Raw genomic sequence first — 13,867 nt, forward strand, 5'->3', positions numbered from 1 at the left:
CCTTCATGGTGGCTTCACGCCCACCTAGTTACTCAAACAGCAGTGGGGACGTGAGTCAACTGCTGAGTTGTATTTTTAGCTTGCAGTAGGGGGGAAATTTGTTTTGAGGCTTCGTGTTAATTTTGGAATAAGAACTCAGCTCACTGAGCTGCCACCCAGAAAAGCTTTGAGCAAATAAACCACAGAATACATCTCCACAAGAGGTACAGCCAGCAGCAATCTGTCCAACAGCCTCCCAACTGGATACTGAAGGCTCAGATGTGCTGGGGCCCATGGTGGCTTTCTTTTGAGGCCAAGAGCCAAGAAAATGCATGGCGGAGCACTCTCGGGGTGTGACTCTAAAAGTCCAAAGCAGATTCCAGACGGGAACACTATTGGGGAAAGATGCTGCAAGGTTCACTGTGCATCGTGGGGAAGAAAACGTTTTTGAGGTTAAGAGAAGGAGGTGTGAAAATACTGACTCACAGAAAGCAGAGTGACACACCCAGATCTTTACCTCATTGCTGTGCAAGATCCCCCTCACATCCCGGAGCTGTGATTTGGTCCTGCCATCCTGGCCACTTGCTTGGTCTGCACTGACCACTGCAGACCGAGCAGATTTTCATATCGAGGCCTTCGGCACGAGGCCAGCACTGAAACAAAGATCCAGGAGCCGGTGCTGGGGATGGAATTTACCAACCTGTAAAGCACCACGCAGTCCTAGGTCTCTCTGATAATTATCACCCCTCCTAGAAGTAAGTGACGTGTCCTCTAAGATCGTCCCACTCCAAGTCAAGGTGGGGCACCCTCTTCTTATCGTCAGGAGTTCAGAGAGCTTGAAAAAAAATATGTAAGATGCCAGCAGCTGGGCAGAATGACAGAGGTCACCCTGGGGAAACAGATGGAGATTTGAGCCCAGGATGAGGCCTAACACGCACGCTTCTCTGAGACTTCTCTCGGACTGCTAGGTTGGCTGACCACCACCTGCTGGGTCATCGCCAGGGACTGAAGGGAACTGACACTCATTTCCATCCTGATGGCTGGGCACACTGGCCTGAGAGTCGCCCAGACATAGAGAACAGATGTTTGTGGAGCAGGCGACATAGAGGGCCTGCATTATTAAGGCAGTGACTCAAATCACAAGAGTTTGTGGTTCCTGGAAAACCAGCAGCAGGTCTGCGTCGGGCAGACAGACCAGGAAGAGCAAATGTTTATCTTCAAATGCTGGGGAGGTTGTGGCCACACGTGGCATCAGAGGCTAGTGTTTGAGAGGAGCCCAACCTGGCCCCCATGTCACCCCTTGACTCTGCGCTTGGATATGCTTTTCACATGTGTCCTGGCTCTCCAGGCTCAGGGGTCATAATGCAACAAGGAGGTGCTAAATCCTAGAGCTGAGGGACAAGGGTTTGGGTACACTCTCATAAGCTGTTGAATGTTAAGCTAGTTACTTAACGTCTCTGAGCCTTAATGACCTCATTTTAAAATACAGTTGTTGGCGACTTCCTTGGCAGTCTGGTGGTGAAGACTCCACCCTTCCAATGCAGGGGGTACAATCCCTGGTCAGGGTACTAGGAACCCACATGCATGGGGTGAGGCCAAAAAATAAAACAGAACGTTGCTGCTGCTAAGTCGCTTCAGTCGTGTCCGACTCTGTGCGACCCCATAGATGGCAGCCCACCAGGCTCCCCCATCCCTGGGATTCTCCAGGCAAGAACACTGGAGTGGGTTGCCATTTCCTTCCCCAATGCATGAAAGTGAAAAGTGAAAGTGAAGTCGCTCAGTCGTGTCCGACTCTTCAACACCCCATGGACTGCAGCCTACCAGGCTCCTCTGTCCATAGGATTTTCCAGGCAGGAGTACTGGAGTGGGGTGCCATTGCCTTCTCCAAACAGAACGTTAGGACTCATCTTATAGAATAGTTGTAAGAATAAAGTAAAGTGATGCATGCCTGACACATGAAACCCCATAAATGTTATCTTCTCTCACTGTTGTTATTCTTCTTATTCCTTCTCAAGTAGAGGGGTTTGATGGACCAGCCCACTTCTTTGGGTGATAGTGTCAGAGGTTGACAGACACTTAGGAAGGCAGTTGGGTGCAGCAAAAGCAGCGGGAGAATGAGAGCAAGTAGAATGCTGGAGATAGGAGAGACGGCCCCTCCTAAGCCAGAGCCCACCCAGCTGTGGTCAGCGGCTGGATAAAGGCCATGGCACCCCCAGTCCACATCTCGGAGGGGAGGGCAGATGGCATTCTTAGCTGTTCAGAACCACCCACTCCAGCTAGAGTGCAAACCAGGAGGACTGGAGAAGCAGCAAGGAGGGCAGCTAAGGGATCATCCGAGGGGCCTCAAACCCCAGCAGCATGATCCTGGGGAGCCTGGACCTTTTCCAAGAGGTCCAAGAGGACCTTTTCCACCTCAGTCTGACCCCAGCTGATGTTTTCCATAATTTGCCCACTTGCAGCCTTTGGTTCAGTGCCACCCCTGAACAGTAACTCCTAGTGCTGACCTCGACTCCACCTTCTGTTTGGGAGGTTGTCCTCCGCCACCCGAGCACAGCTGGGGAAGGGCACAGGGCACACAGAGCGTGGGGGAGCATGGGGTGGGGGGCTCAGGGTCCAGATGCCTTTCCAGCCTCTGAAACAAGCAGGGTGAACTAGAGGGTCTGCTAATTCCTCCAGGCTCTCTTGGCATCGGTGAGGGCGGTGCAGGACTTAGGAGGGAAAGGCTGAGGGAAATATCTGTAAAAATTATCCCGTCCCTTCCCTTTTTTAAACGTCTCCAAACTGTACAAATCTAAAACCCATCACAAACGAAGCTCTGTTTGGCAGAGGGCATGCAGCCCATCACATCTCTAGCAGGAGTGGGAAGCAGTGCTGGTCTGAGAGGCATGCAGACTCCACCAAGGGCTGCCCCTGCCTCGTCCCTTCCATGGTGCCCCTTTCCTCTCGGCCTGACATCTGATGGGGAGCAGTGTGGCTGTGGGGGTACGGGTGCATCAGGGTGCTGCTGGAGCCCTGAATCCAGAGCCCTGGGGGTGGGGCAGGCTATAACCACACAGGCAGTACCATCATCAGGAGGTTAAATGGTGACATGCTGGCCTCAGGGTCTCCCACGTCCATGCTTATTCCTCTTCTCCAGCTCATTTTTCCCAGAGTAGAGATGGCGTCTCCCCTCCTCTTGGTCTCAGGCCACTGCCAGCCATATGTCTGGATCCCCAAGTCTTTGTTCAGTGTGATACACTGGGGATGCAACAGGAAAGGGTGAGAAAGCAGGGGTGAGGGGAAGTAGGGATATCCACTTTATTCCATCCTGAGACTCAGCATTCTCCCCCAAGGAGGCTGGGATCTAGAAGATGAGGACTGTGTGAAACCACAGAACACACAGGACCAGCCTTACTGGAGAGTTCCTCCTACAACAGGAAATAGGCTGGGAAACAGTTCCACGTGTAAACCAAAAGCCAGATATTTTAGAGTATAAAGTGTGAACTCCGCGCTTATTTTTTTTAAAGAGATCTGGCATCGTCAAAGGAATTTCAGGCTTGGGGAAGGATGCTCAGGTCTTCCTCTGAGATCCGTAGTGTATGTTTCAACTCTGCTCTGCTTTCAGGGATATCAGACGCAAGGAAAACCACCAGCTTCCCCTCTGGCATGGAGGTCAGGGCCCAGGTTCAGGGTCGGGAGTCCCAGGGAGCTGCCGATGCCCAGACAGTATGCCCTGGAATCGAGTTGCTTAAACCTATGACTCATGGAAAGGACCTCCAAGAGGAGAGGCTCTGGATGTGAGCAGCTAGGGGGTGAGCACTGTCCCCGTGCCATCTGCCAGAATGAACTCGCTGGTCTGGACTTGGCAAATATTGACCGGGAAGCCAGTGGCCACCCACACTCTCTATTTCTTGCCCCTCCCCTCAGCTCTTCTGCATAGCACAGCTCAGATGGAAGCTTTTATCTCTTTATGATTTGATCAATAGAGAAAGGAAAATAAGGAGGTCTGAAATCTGCCCTCTAAATCTTCGAGGAAGAATAACCCTGGTTCCCCTTCACTTCCTTAAATTCAATCTTTATGTTTGGAAAGACTCAGGTGCCTTTGGAGATGTGCCACGTCACCTGGAGTGGAGCTGTGTTCTTCCCCGTCCCCTACCCCCCATTTCCTTCGTTTTCTAGTTGGTTCTCTGTTTACCCAGCTGCCTAGCCAGGTCCAACTGTCCCGTGCTGCATTTTTGCACTGTGTGGGTCCTCTGAAGCAGAGCCACACCCCTTGCCTTGCCTGCTTTTTCACTTATCCCTGTTCTCCTGGGGGGGATGGTCCCTTACTGTTCTTGTACCTCGTCTTCTGTCTTAGTGAAGAGCCATACACAGTGCATGTAGCATTTGAATATAAAACACACGCATTACATGATGATGAGTGATAAAAAGGGAAGCACTAAACCAGAAAGAGCTGGTGAACAGAGCAGGGCTGGCACTTCTCCAAGAAAGGATGACCACCTGCTCTCTCGGGGGCCCCTGTGTGAGGGCAGGTGTGTGAGGGCCCCTGTGTGAGGGCGCGTGTGTCTTTACACTGCCTGGGGAATGCACTACAGCTCAAACTGCTGAGCCCTGACACAGTGCTTTTCACCAACCTAAATACAACACGGTTCAACCCTGCAGGAAACCTCACTTCAGATATCAGAGTAGAAATGGCAATGGCTTCAGAGGTGAATCCTACCTTCTATTTATATATAGAAACACTGACTTTGCAGTTAAACCTGAAATGTGTATCCCAGCTCTATGACTTTCAGCAAGTTACTGAGATTAAGTGCCCATGTCTATAAAATGAAATAAATAGTAATATCTACCTAGTCTGAGGATTAAATGAGAAAGTACAGAAAACAACTTATTCCCTGATCACTCAGTAAATGTTAGCCACCCGATATTTTTGCAGAGAGCAGAGGTCATTTGAACAGTCTGTAAGAGAAAGAAAACTCCAGTAAATCCCGTTGTCAGAACTTGCACCCCCCGCGTTTGTTCTGCCTCCAGCAGCCGCCTCCACCCACCCCCAACTTGCCAGGCAGCGACCTTTATGTAGCTCCAGGACCACCTCTGGTTATAACGGGTACTTACTCACTGCTAAAGCATTTCTCCTTTAGGAAATGTTATCCCAAGTAAGTTTCTCTCCTGTGCACTCTGACGATTTGATTTTGCACGACAGGAATGTGTAAAGATCCCTGGAGCCCTTATTCCACCTGAGGAGTTTGGAGGAGAACAGGGCTGGGGGCGGGGGCAGGGGTGGGAGCAGGGGGGCTGGAGTGGTGGGCCCTCCAGTAGCTGAGGAAAGGAACTGCAGGGCCAGGGTTAAGACACTGTATGTAGCCCTGATGGGCCAGTGACATATGCCCTTCCAGAAGGTTCTACTGCTTGTGTGTAAAAGAGGGCTACGATCCGTGGTCGTGGTCACTCTGTGTTGAGATGTGAAATACATAAAAGCGGGATCCTGAGAGGCACCTCCAGAAAGTTGGGAAGGAGCTAAGAGGGGGTCGTGAACAGGCCATAGTCATGACGGAAGAACCTGTCGTTGTGACTGTGACCACCCGCCTCTGGCGGCCCCAGGAATCACATGGCCGCCCCTCCCCCGACATGATGCCGAGTCGCAGCTCTGCTCCTTGCAGTCAACCGTTTCCGGTCCTTGGTTCACCCCAGGCTTTGCCGAGTGCCCCCTTCCAAGCAGGGACAAATATTCAGACAGGAAAGCAGCCTTTGCATGGTCTCCGAAGGACTAAAAGGGAGCCCTGCCGCTCTCCACGGCACGCTTGCAGACATTTCTACCCCTGTTGGCACGTAGGGGCCCCTCCGATTCCTCGCCACTGCTCTGACTGCCCTGTCTTCCTTCCATCCAGATCGTGGCTGCCATCCTCGCCATCGCTGGGATCGTGATGATGACCTACGCGGATGGCTTCCACAGCCACTCCGTCATTGGCATAGCCCTGGTGGTGGGCTCGGCATCCATGTCTGCCCTCTACAAGGTAGGCGCAGGGAGCGGGCCCTCTGGGCTTTCCTGGCCTGGCTGGCTCGGTGCTTTGAGGGAAACTTGGTTGGAGCTGGTGCTTGAAGAGGAGCACTGGGCACAGCGAGCCTGACAATGTGGAGATGTGCAGCAGCTCTTGGCTCTGGCTTTCCAGACGTTTCCATCGATGGCCATACATTGGCAACATTTGGGATAAAAGGGGTGGAAGGATAGGTGGATCAACTGAATTCAATGAGTGACTTCCTTATTTGGCCCAACAAGGGAGGATTGGGCTTCCCAGGTGATGCTAGTAATAAAGAACCAGCCTGCCGATGCAGGAGATATGAGAGATGTGGGTTTGATCTCTGGGTAGGGAAGATCCCCTGGAGGAGGGTGTAGCAACCCACTCCAGTATTCTTGCCTTATCCCATGGACAGAGGAGCCTGGTGGGCTACATTCCATGGGGTCACAAAGAGTCTGACAGGTCTGAGACTTAGCACCCACACACAGAGAAGGATCGGGGGCCCTAACTGCCTGCTTCTGTGTTTGGTCAGATAATTTCCCATAAGATTAGACATGAAAATTGAAATATCTCCTGCAGCTTTGAAATCTTTTATCACATGGTTTTTGAGGCCACCAGGATTCAACATGAATCCATGTGCATTTCAAGTATTGCTTTAGACTAAATAAATAAAAGCACAGTACTATCATATGGAATTATAAAATATTTTTGACAAAATGCTGGGAACCATTGGAGGTGTGTGTGTGCGAACTGCACGTCTCGAGAAGACAGTGATTCCCCCCACACTTATCTCTCACCCTCTCTGCTCCATCACACTTCTCAACGGCTCTCCCACTTTGCTTCCCCTTCTCTTCAGATCCCTAGTCAAGAATGCAAATATTTTCTGGTCTCCATGTTGGAAAACTGACCTGGTGGATTCAATGAAAAATTACATGGTAGCTTTGAGACTTAATGGCCTTTTGTGGATCCAGATAGTCAGACAGAGAAAATAAATGACTATAGAAAGTTCTAAGAAAAGGAACTTTTCCAGCATGGGGAGGAACACATTTATGTGTGTGTAAAATGAAATAACTATACCTTTTCTTTTTTTTTTTGGCTTTGGCCTGAGGCTTGTGATATCTTAGTTCCCTGACTAGGGATCAAACTTGTACCCCCCAACCCTGCATTGGAAGCTCGGAGTCTTAACCACTGGACCACCAGGGAAATCCCAACTGTACCCTCTTATCTTCATCAGCTCCCTGCCCTTTGCCCTCAGAGAGAGAAACACAGCCCATGAGGAATACATCTCACCCACAGGATGCGATAGTCTAGCCCCATTCGTGACTCCAGAGCCACTGTCCAAATACAGAAAATACTTAACTACTCTGCTCTCTTCAATGAGCTGCATGCTAATGGGAAGCAGAGTGGATAGATACTCCGTCCACCACGAATACAAATATTCTGATTTAGACTTACATTTCCAACTCCTCCACTGGCTGATCTTTATCCAGACAGGCTGGTGGGCAGAAGGGTAAAAGGACTTGACTTCATTTCCCTTTGCATGCTTCCTGCCCAGAAATGTCCAGAGATACCCCAAAGAGATGTGAAATGACTGGAAGAGGAAGAAGGAGGAACAAAGCAGAGGCTGAAACTGGACCATCAGTTCTGTAACTGTGAACAATGTAGTTAACACGGAGGCTGGACGGGGCCCTGCTTTCCCTGGGAGCTCAGCTTCCCGCCTTCTCCAGCCACCTTTGTCCCTTTCCTGGCTTTTCATGCATCTGAGATGTGTACAAACAGGGGCAAGAAATCCATCGGGAGTGTTCCACTAAAACCCCATGCCGTGTCTGGAATGTGGGTGGTGGACTGGAGCAGAGGTAAGCTGTGAGTGTTGTAAAACCTCTCCATTTGGTTTATAGGAAATGTCTTTGTAGCCAGATCCCTTTTTGGGGGGTGGGGCAGTGGTTTTCAAACTGTTCAGGGATGAATGTTAGGGGTTCCCGAAAGGAATGTGTAATCGTGGCTTGCGTGTGTAATAAGTCGCGTCAATCAAGTCTGACTCTTTGCAACCCTATGGACCATAGCCCTCCAGGCTCCTCTGTCCATGGGATTCTCCAGGCATGAATACTGGAGTGGGTTGCCATGCCCTCCTCCTGGGGATCTTCCCAGCCTAGGGATCAAACCCGGGTCTCTTAGGTCTCCTGCATGGCAGGCAGGTTCTTTACCACTAGCACCACTTGGAAGCCCATGCAATCATGGCAGATACTTCTAATTGGAGTGACTTCTAATTTATGTGGCTTTCTCATCTTCAATGCCATGAGGCTGCGATGTGGTGTCATGGATACAGCACGGAGGAATCAAGCGTGGTGTGAAAATCCATGATTCCTGAAAATGCTCTCTGTGTACCCGAGGAGTAACTCTCCATCGCCACATTACTGAGCATGGAGGAACCCTGCTGCCCTTCACTGAAGGCCACGTGAGGTGGAATTTACCGTCACGTGGCCGTTGGCCCCGTGGTCCAGCCCCAGCTTACCAAGGGCACTCGCTTCTCCCTGGCACGTTGGAGCCCAAGGCAGACTGTCACCCCCGCTCCTCTGCTCTTTCCGGCAGGTCCTGTTCAAGCTCCTCCTCGGCAGTGCTAAGTTTGGAGAAGCCGCCTTATTTCTCTCCATTCTGGGTGTGTTTAACATCCTGTTCATCACCTGTATTCCTGTCATCCTCTACTTTACCAAAGTGGAATACTGGAGCTCTTTTGATGACATTCCATGGGGAAACCTTTGTGGATTTTCAGTCCTCTTATTGAGTAAGTGGCGACTACCCTGCCAGAATCCCCAGAAAGCAGGGACTGACAGTGGGATCCAGAAACCCATGCCCTGAAGGAGAAAAGCAAGTCTATTATTATCCTCAAGTTCTTCACGGTTTTCTAGGTCATTGTGTCGCAAAAAGGAAAGCCTTTGTAATGATGACACTAGTTCTAATTCCAGGACTAGGGTTGCTGTGGTAGTAACCATGGTCATGGCTGCTCTGAGCAGAGAACCAGGAGCTAAGGGTAATAACAGTACATTACTTATAGGGCTGCTTGTTCTTGTTCAGTCGCCAAGTCATGTCCAACTCTTTGCAACCCCATGGACTGCAGCACGCCAGGCTTCCCTGTCCTTCACTGTCTCCCCGAGTTTGTTCAAACTCATATCCATTGAGCCAGTGATGCCATCCAACCATCTCATCCTCTGTCACCCCCCTCTTTTTTCTGCCCTCCATCCTTCCCAGAATCAGGGTCTTTTCCAATGAGTTGGTTCTCCACATCCGGTGGCCAAAGTATTGGCTTCAGCATCAGTCCTTCCATTGAATATAGGGCTGGTTAGAAATTGGTAGATTAATAATATAATAGGGAAGAAACTTCTGTATTCTATTACAAGTTTATCACTAAAAGGATGATGCCTACAAGCTTAAATTATACATAATGCTCCCCAAGTAATGTGCATTAAGCTAAAATACCTTTGTTTAGCTCACAGGAAATAACCTGACTAGACCTACTTGTGAATGACTGTAGAGAGGAAGAAATGAACACATCCTCTCTGGAGACTGATGGGAACCAGGAAGTGTTCGACTCTACTCTCTCCCCTTTTAGTACAAAAGGAGCCTGAATTCTAACCCAGACTGGATGGTTCTTTGGGACATGAACTCACAATCTTCTCAGTTTGCCAGCTTTATGAATAAAGTTGTTATTCCTTGCTCCAGCAACTGACCTTTCAATTATTGGCCTGTCGTGCAGCAAGCAGTACAAGCTTAGAGTTGGTTAATAATCCACACAGAGCTCTTAGAACACTGCCTGATGATGTTCAGTAAATATTATCACTATTTGTGTCACCATCCCCATTACTTCATTATCATCATCATCCTCACCACCAGTAATTGCTATAAGGCTGGTCCTAGGCAGGGAAGCATCCAAGGAGGAGCCTCACCCATTTCTATCTAAAATGTGCATCCCAAAGCTCCTGACCATAGTCATCCCAGAATCACTGCCAGCAGCAGAAAAAAGCAAAGTTAGTCAGATAAGTAGGATAGTCTCATCCTCTTTTCTAGTGCCTTCTCACTGGTTAGCTTTTTAAAATTTCTTTCTTCTTCTTCAGAGCTCAAGGAAGAGAAAAGGCCTAAGTAATCAGGATATTTGGCCCTAATACCCAGTCCTGGAGCCCTTGCAGGAACCCAAGTCAGAATAAAGAGCGAAACACCTAGACTCCAGCCTTCTCAGAGAAGCTGAGGTTGATAGGCCAGAAAGGACAGAAGGTCAGGGCTGGTCATGCATAACACCTATCTTTTTATTCTTTATTTCAGCATTCAATATTGTATTAAATTTTGGAATTGCTGTTACATATCCCACTCTGATGTCTCTTGGAATCGTCCTCAGCGTACCTGTGAATGCAGGTAAACTTCTATGGCTCTCTGTATCTGTTTATAAACGCACACACAAGCACACACGTGCACACACATACTCACATATATTCTTGCTTGCCTGGTACAGTGTACAGGTTTAACCTCCTGTATAGAAAGAAACCACTTGGGTAAAATGTTGACGTTTGTGACACACGCAGCATTTTCTTCAGAGTGGATTGATTTTCACATATAACACCAAGGTACAGAAAGTCTAAAATCATCTTTGTTTGAGCCAGTGTGGAGATCAGAGATGAATATCATTAATATTATTGATCAGTAGAGACGAACAGGTAGCAGAAAAAAAAGTTTTTTAGTTTTCATAAGGAGCTTTCTAGAAGAGAATGTTAGCTCAGGGTGTGGCAGGCATGAAATAGAGACACGTCCACAACTATAGAAGTGTAGACCTTGCTCCCGGAGTCCCAGAAGAGAGCCCTTCATCCAGCTGCTCAGGACCCGGCTCTGTTTGTCACTGGGGACTCACAAGCACACTCAGTCGGTTCTTCTAAAGCGCGCCATCACCTCCCCCTCACCTCCTTCCTTTTCCTGGTTCATGCTGCTATGAACTTTGGGTTTTCCTCCCAGAATCTCCCTAAGTCATACCCGACCTCCCTGTAGAATCTGTTTGTGAGTCACTTCCCAGAGCACTCACCCCCTTGACCTTGGCACAGCTCCTGCCAAAGCCATCTCCCGACCTGCCCACTTCTGGGCCATTAGAGGACTAGGCTCCCAGGGAATGGCAACCCCATATCCTGTTCAGTCTGGTGATAATAAGCCTGGAAGCATAGGTAAAACCACAGTCAACTTCCAGAGGTCTTGCTTGCGTTGCATTCCATACGGTCTATATATGTCTTACCCTGGTCCCAGACTCCTTGGGCCCGGCACCTGCCCAGAGGGAGGGTGACCAGTCCCCTCTCATAACCTCTCTGGGCCCTTACTTATCCCCTAAAAATGAAGGTTGTCCCTGAGTCATCACCTTGGTTCATAGGAGGACCACATGAAATGATTTATGAGGCAGAACTTCCAAAGGCAGGAAGCCCCTAAGCAGCTGGAGAGCTGGTAGAAAAGTGGTCCAGCTTGTCTGTGTCCACACACCACAGGCTTCAGAAAAATGACTCATCAACATACCCCCACTGCATCTTAGTGTGTCTTTAGAATCACAGAGCATTCTCATTCCAAGAATAAGAACTGTATCATGCAGCCAGTGTGTGAGAGGTTAATCAGAATCCTCTGCAATGTAAGAAGGTCAGCAGTATATCAGAGGAAGCAATAACAGTCAGTTCTCCAGGGGAGGAGGAGCAGAGGAGTCTGTGGTTCTCCGACCTGTCAGAGCAGAGCCCTTGCTGGGCTTTCTGACAGTCTCTCTAGCATAGCTCGTGGGACTGGCTGACTGGCTCTGATGGCTCACTGTAAAGAATCCACCTGCCATGCAGGAGACCTGGGTTTGATCCCTGGGTCAGGAAGATCCTCTGGAGGAGGAAATGGCAACTCACTCCAGTAGTCTTGCCTGGAGAACTCTATAGACAGAGGAGCCTAGTGGGCTACAGTCCATGGGGTTGTAAGGAGTCAGACACGACTGAGCAACTAACACTTTCACTTTCTTTCATTTGTAAATTAACAGGTTGTTCTGCCGGTATTAAAAATTAATGTTTCCAAATTAGAGGAAGATAAAAGAGGTGCTTTAATTCCACAAAAGAACTGCTAACAAAATGTTTTTCTCAGGTTTGCCTTTTACCTCTATGCCCAGCCTCTAGATGGAGGCGAGAAGTGCAGGAAGAAGGGGATGGGCAGGAGGACTGGAGGAACAGGAAGTGGGATGACAGAGCAGCCCCCTCGTGGGGCAGACACGGCAGGGTAGGGGATGCAGAGGGAGGGCCAGCACGGCAGGCTTCAAAAGCTGCACATACAAGTCACAAGAAACTCTTTCACAAACTGAGTTTTTTAAAAAAAAACAATCTGATTCTCCCTTGTGTGGAGTTCAGTTCAGTTCAGTGGCTCAGCTGTGTCCGACTCTTTGTGACCCCATGGACTGCAGCACGCCAGGCCTCCCTGTCCATCACCAACTCCCAGAGTTTATTCAAACTCATGACCATTGAGTCGGCAATGCCATCCAACCATCTCATCCTCTGTCATCCCCTTCTCCTCCTGCCTTCAATCTTTCCCAGCATCAGGGTGTTTTCCAAGGAGTCAGTTCTTTGCATCAGGTGGCCAAAGTATTGGAGTTTCAGCTTCAGCATCAGTCCTTCCAATGAATATTCAGGACTGATTTCCTTTAGGATGGACTGGTTGGATCTCCTTGCAGTCCAAGGGACTCTCAAGAGCCTTCTCCAACACCACAGTTCAAAAGCATCAATTCTTCTTTATGCTCAGCTTTCTTTATGGTCTCACATCCATTCATGACTACTGGAAAAATGATAGCTTTGACTAAATGGACCTTGGCAAAGTAATGTCTCTACTTTTTAATATGCTGTCTAGGTCGGTCAGAGGTCCTAGGTTGCTCCATGGAGCAAGTGTCTTTTAATTTCATGGCTGCAATCACCATCTGCAGTGATTTCAGAGCCCAAGGAAATAAACTCTCTGTTTCCATTGTTTCCACACCTATTTGCCATGAAGTGATTGGACCAGATGCCATGATCTTAGTTTTTTGAATGTTGAGTTTTAAACCAGCTTTTTTCACTCTCCTCTTTCACTTTCATTAAGAGGCTCTTTGCTTTCTGCCATAAGGGTGGTATCACCTGCATGTCTGAGATTATTGATATTTCTCCCAGAAATATTGATTAAAGCTTGTGCTTCATCCAGCCCAACATTTTGCATGATGTACTCAGCATGTAAGTTAAATAAGCAGGGTGACAGTATACAGCCTTGATGTACTCCTTTCCCAATTTGCAACCAGTCTGTTGTTCCATGTCTGGTTCTAACTGTTGCTTCTTGACCTGCATATAGATTTCTCAGGAGGCAAGTAAGCTAGTCTGGTATTTCCTTCTCTTTAAGAATTTTCCACAACAGTGATCCACACAGTCAAAGGCTTCAGTGTAGTCAATAAAGCAGATATTTTTCTGGAACTCTTGCTTTTTCTATGATCCAGTGGATCCAATTTGGTCTCTTGTTCTGCCTTTTCTAAATCCAGCTTGAACATCTGGAAGTTCTCAGTTCACGTACTGTTGAAGCTTAGCTTGGAGAATTTTGAGCATTACTTTGCTAGCATGTGAGAGGAGTGCAATTGTGCGGTAGTTTGAGCATTCTCTGGCATTGCCTTTCTTTGGGATTGGAATGAAAACTGAATTTTTCCAGTCCTGTACCCACTGCTGAGTTTTCCAAATTTGCTGGCATATTGAGTGCAGCATTTTCACAGCATCATCTTTTAGGATTTGAAACAGTTCACCTGGAATTCCATCACCTCCACTAGCTTTGTTCGTACTGATGCTTCCTAATGCCCACTTGATTTTGCATTCCAGGATATCCGGCTCTAGGTGAATGATCAC

General features: G+C 48.6%; 1 protein-coding gene across 2 annotated transcripts in view; it reads left to right on the forward strand.

Annotated features, from left to right (window-relative positions):
* The window catches only part of SLC35F3 (solute carrier family 35 member F3), a 434,652-nt gene that overhangs the window by 417,716 nt on the left and 3,069 nt on the right, over positions 1-13,867 (forward strand). For both annotated transcript variants that reach the window (NM_001192935.2, XM_005226233.5), the window contains 3 exons: positions 5,847-5,972; positions 8,565-8,757; positions 10,290-10,379. In NM_001192935.2, the coding sequence (NP_001179864.2) occupies positions 5,847-5,972; positions 8,565-8,757; positions 10,290-10,379 (409 nt within the window). The remainder of the gene's footprint in view (positions 1-5,846; positions 5,973-8,564; positions 8,758-10,289; positions 10,380-13,867) is intronic.

This window comes from Bos taurus, chromosome 28 (assembly GCF_002263795.3).
Source record: "Bos taurus isolate L1 Dominette 01449 registration number 42190680 breed Hereford chromosome 28, ARS-UCD2.0, whole genome shotgun sequence".
NCBI lineage: Eukaryota > Metazoa > Chordata > Mammalia > Artiodactyla > Bovidae > Bos > Bos taurus.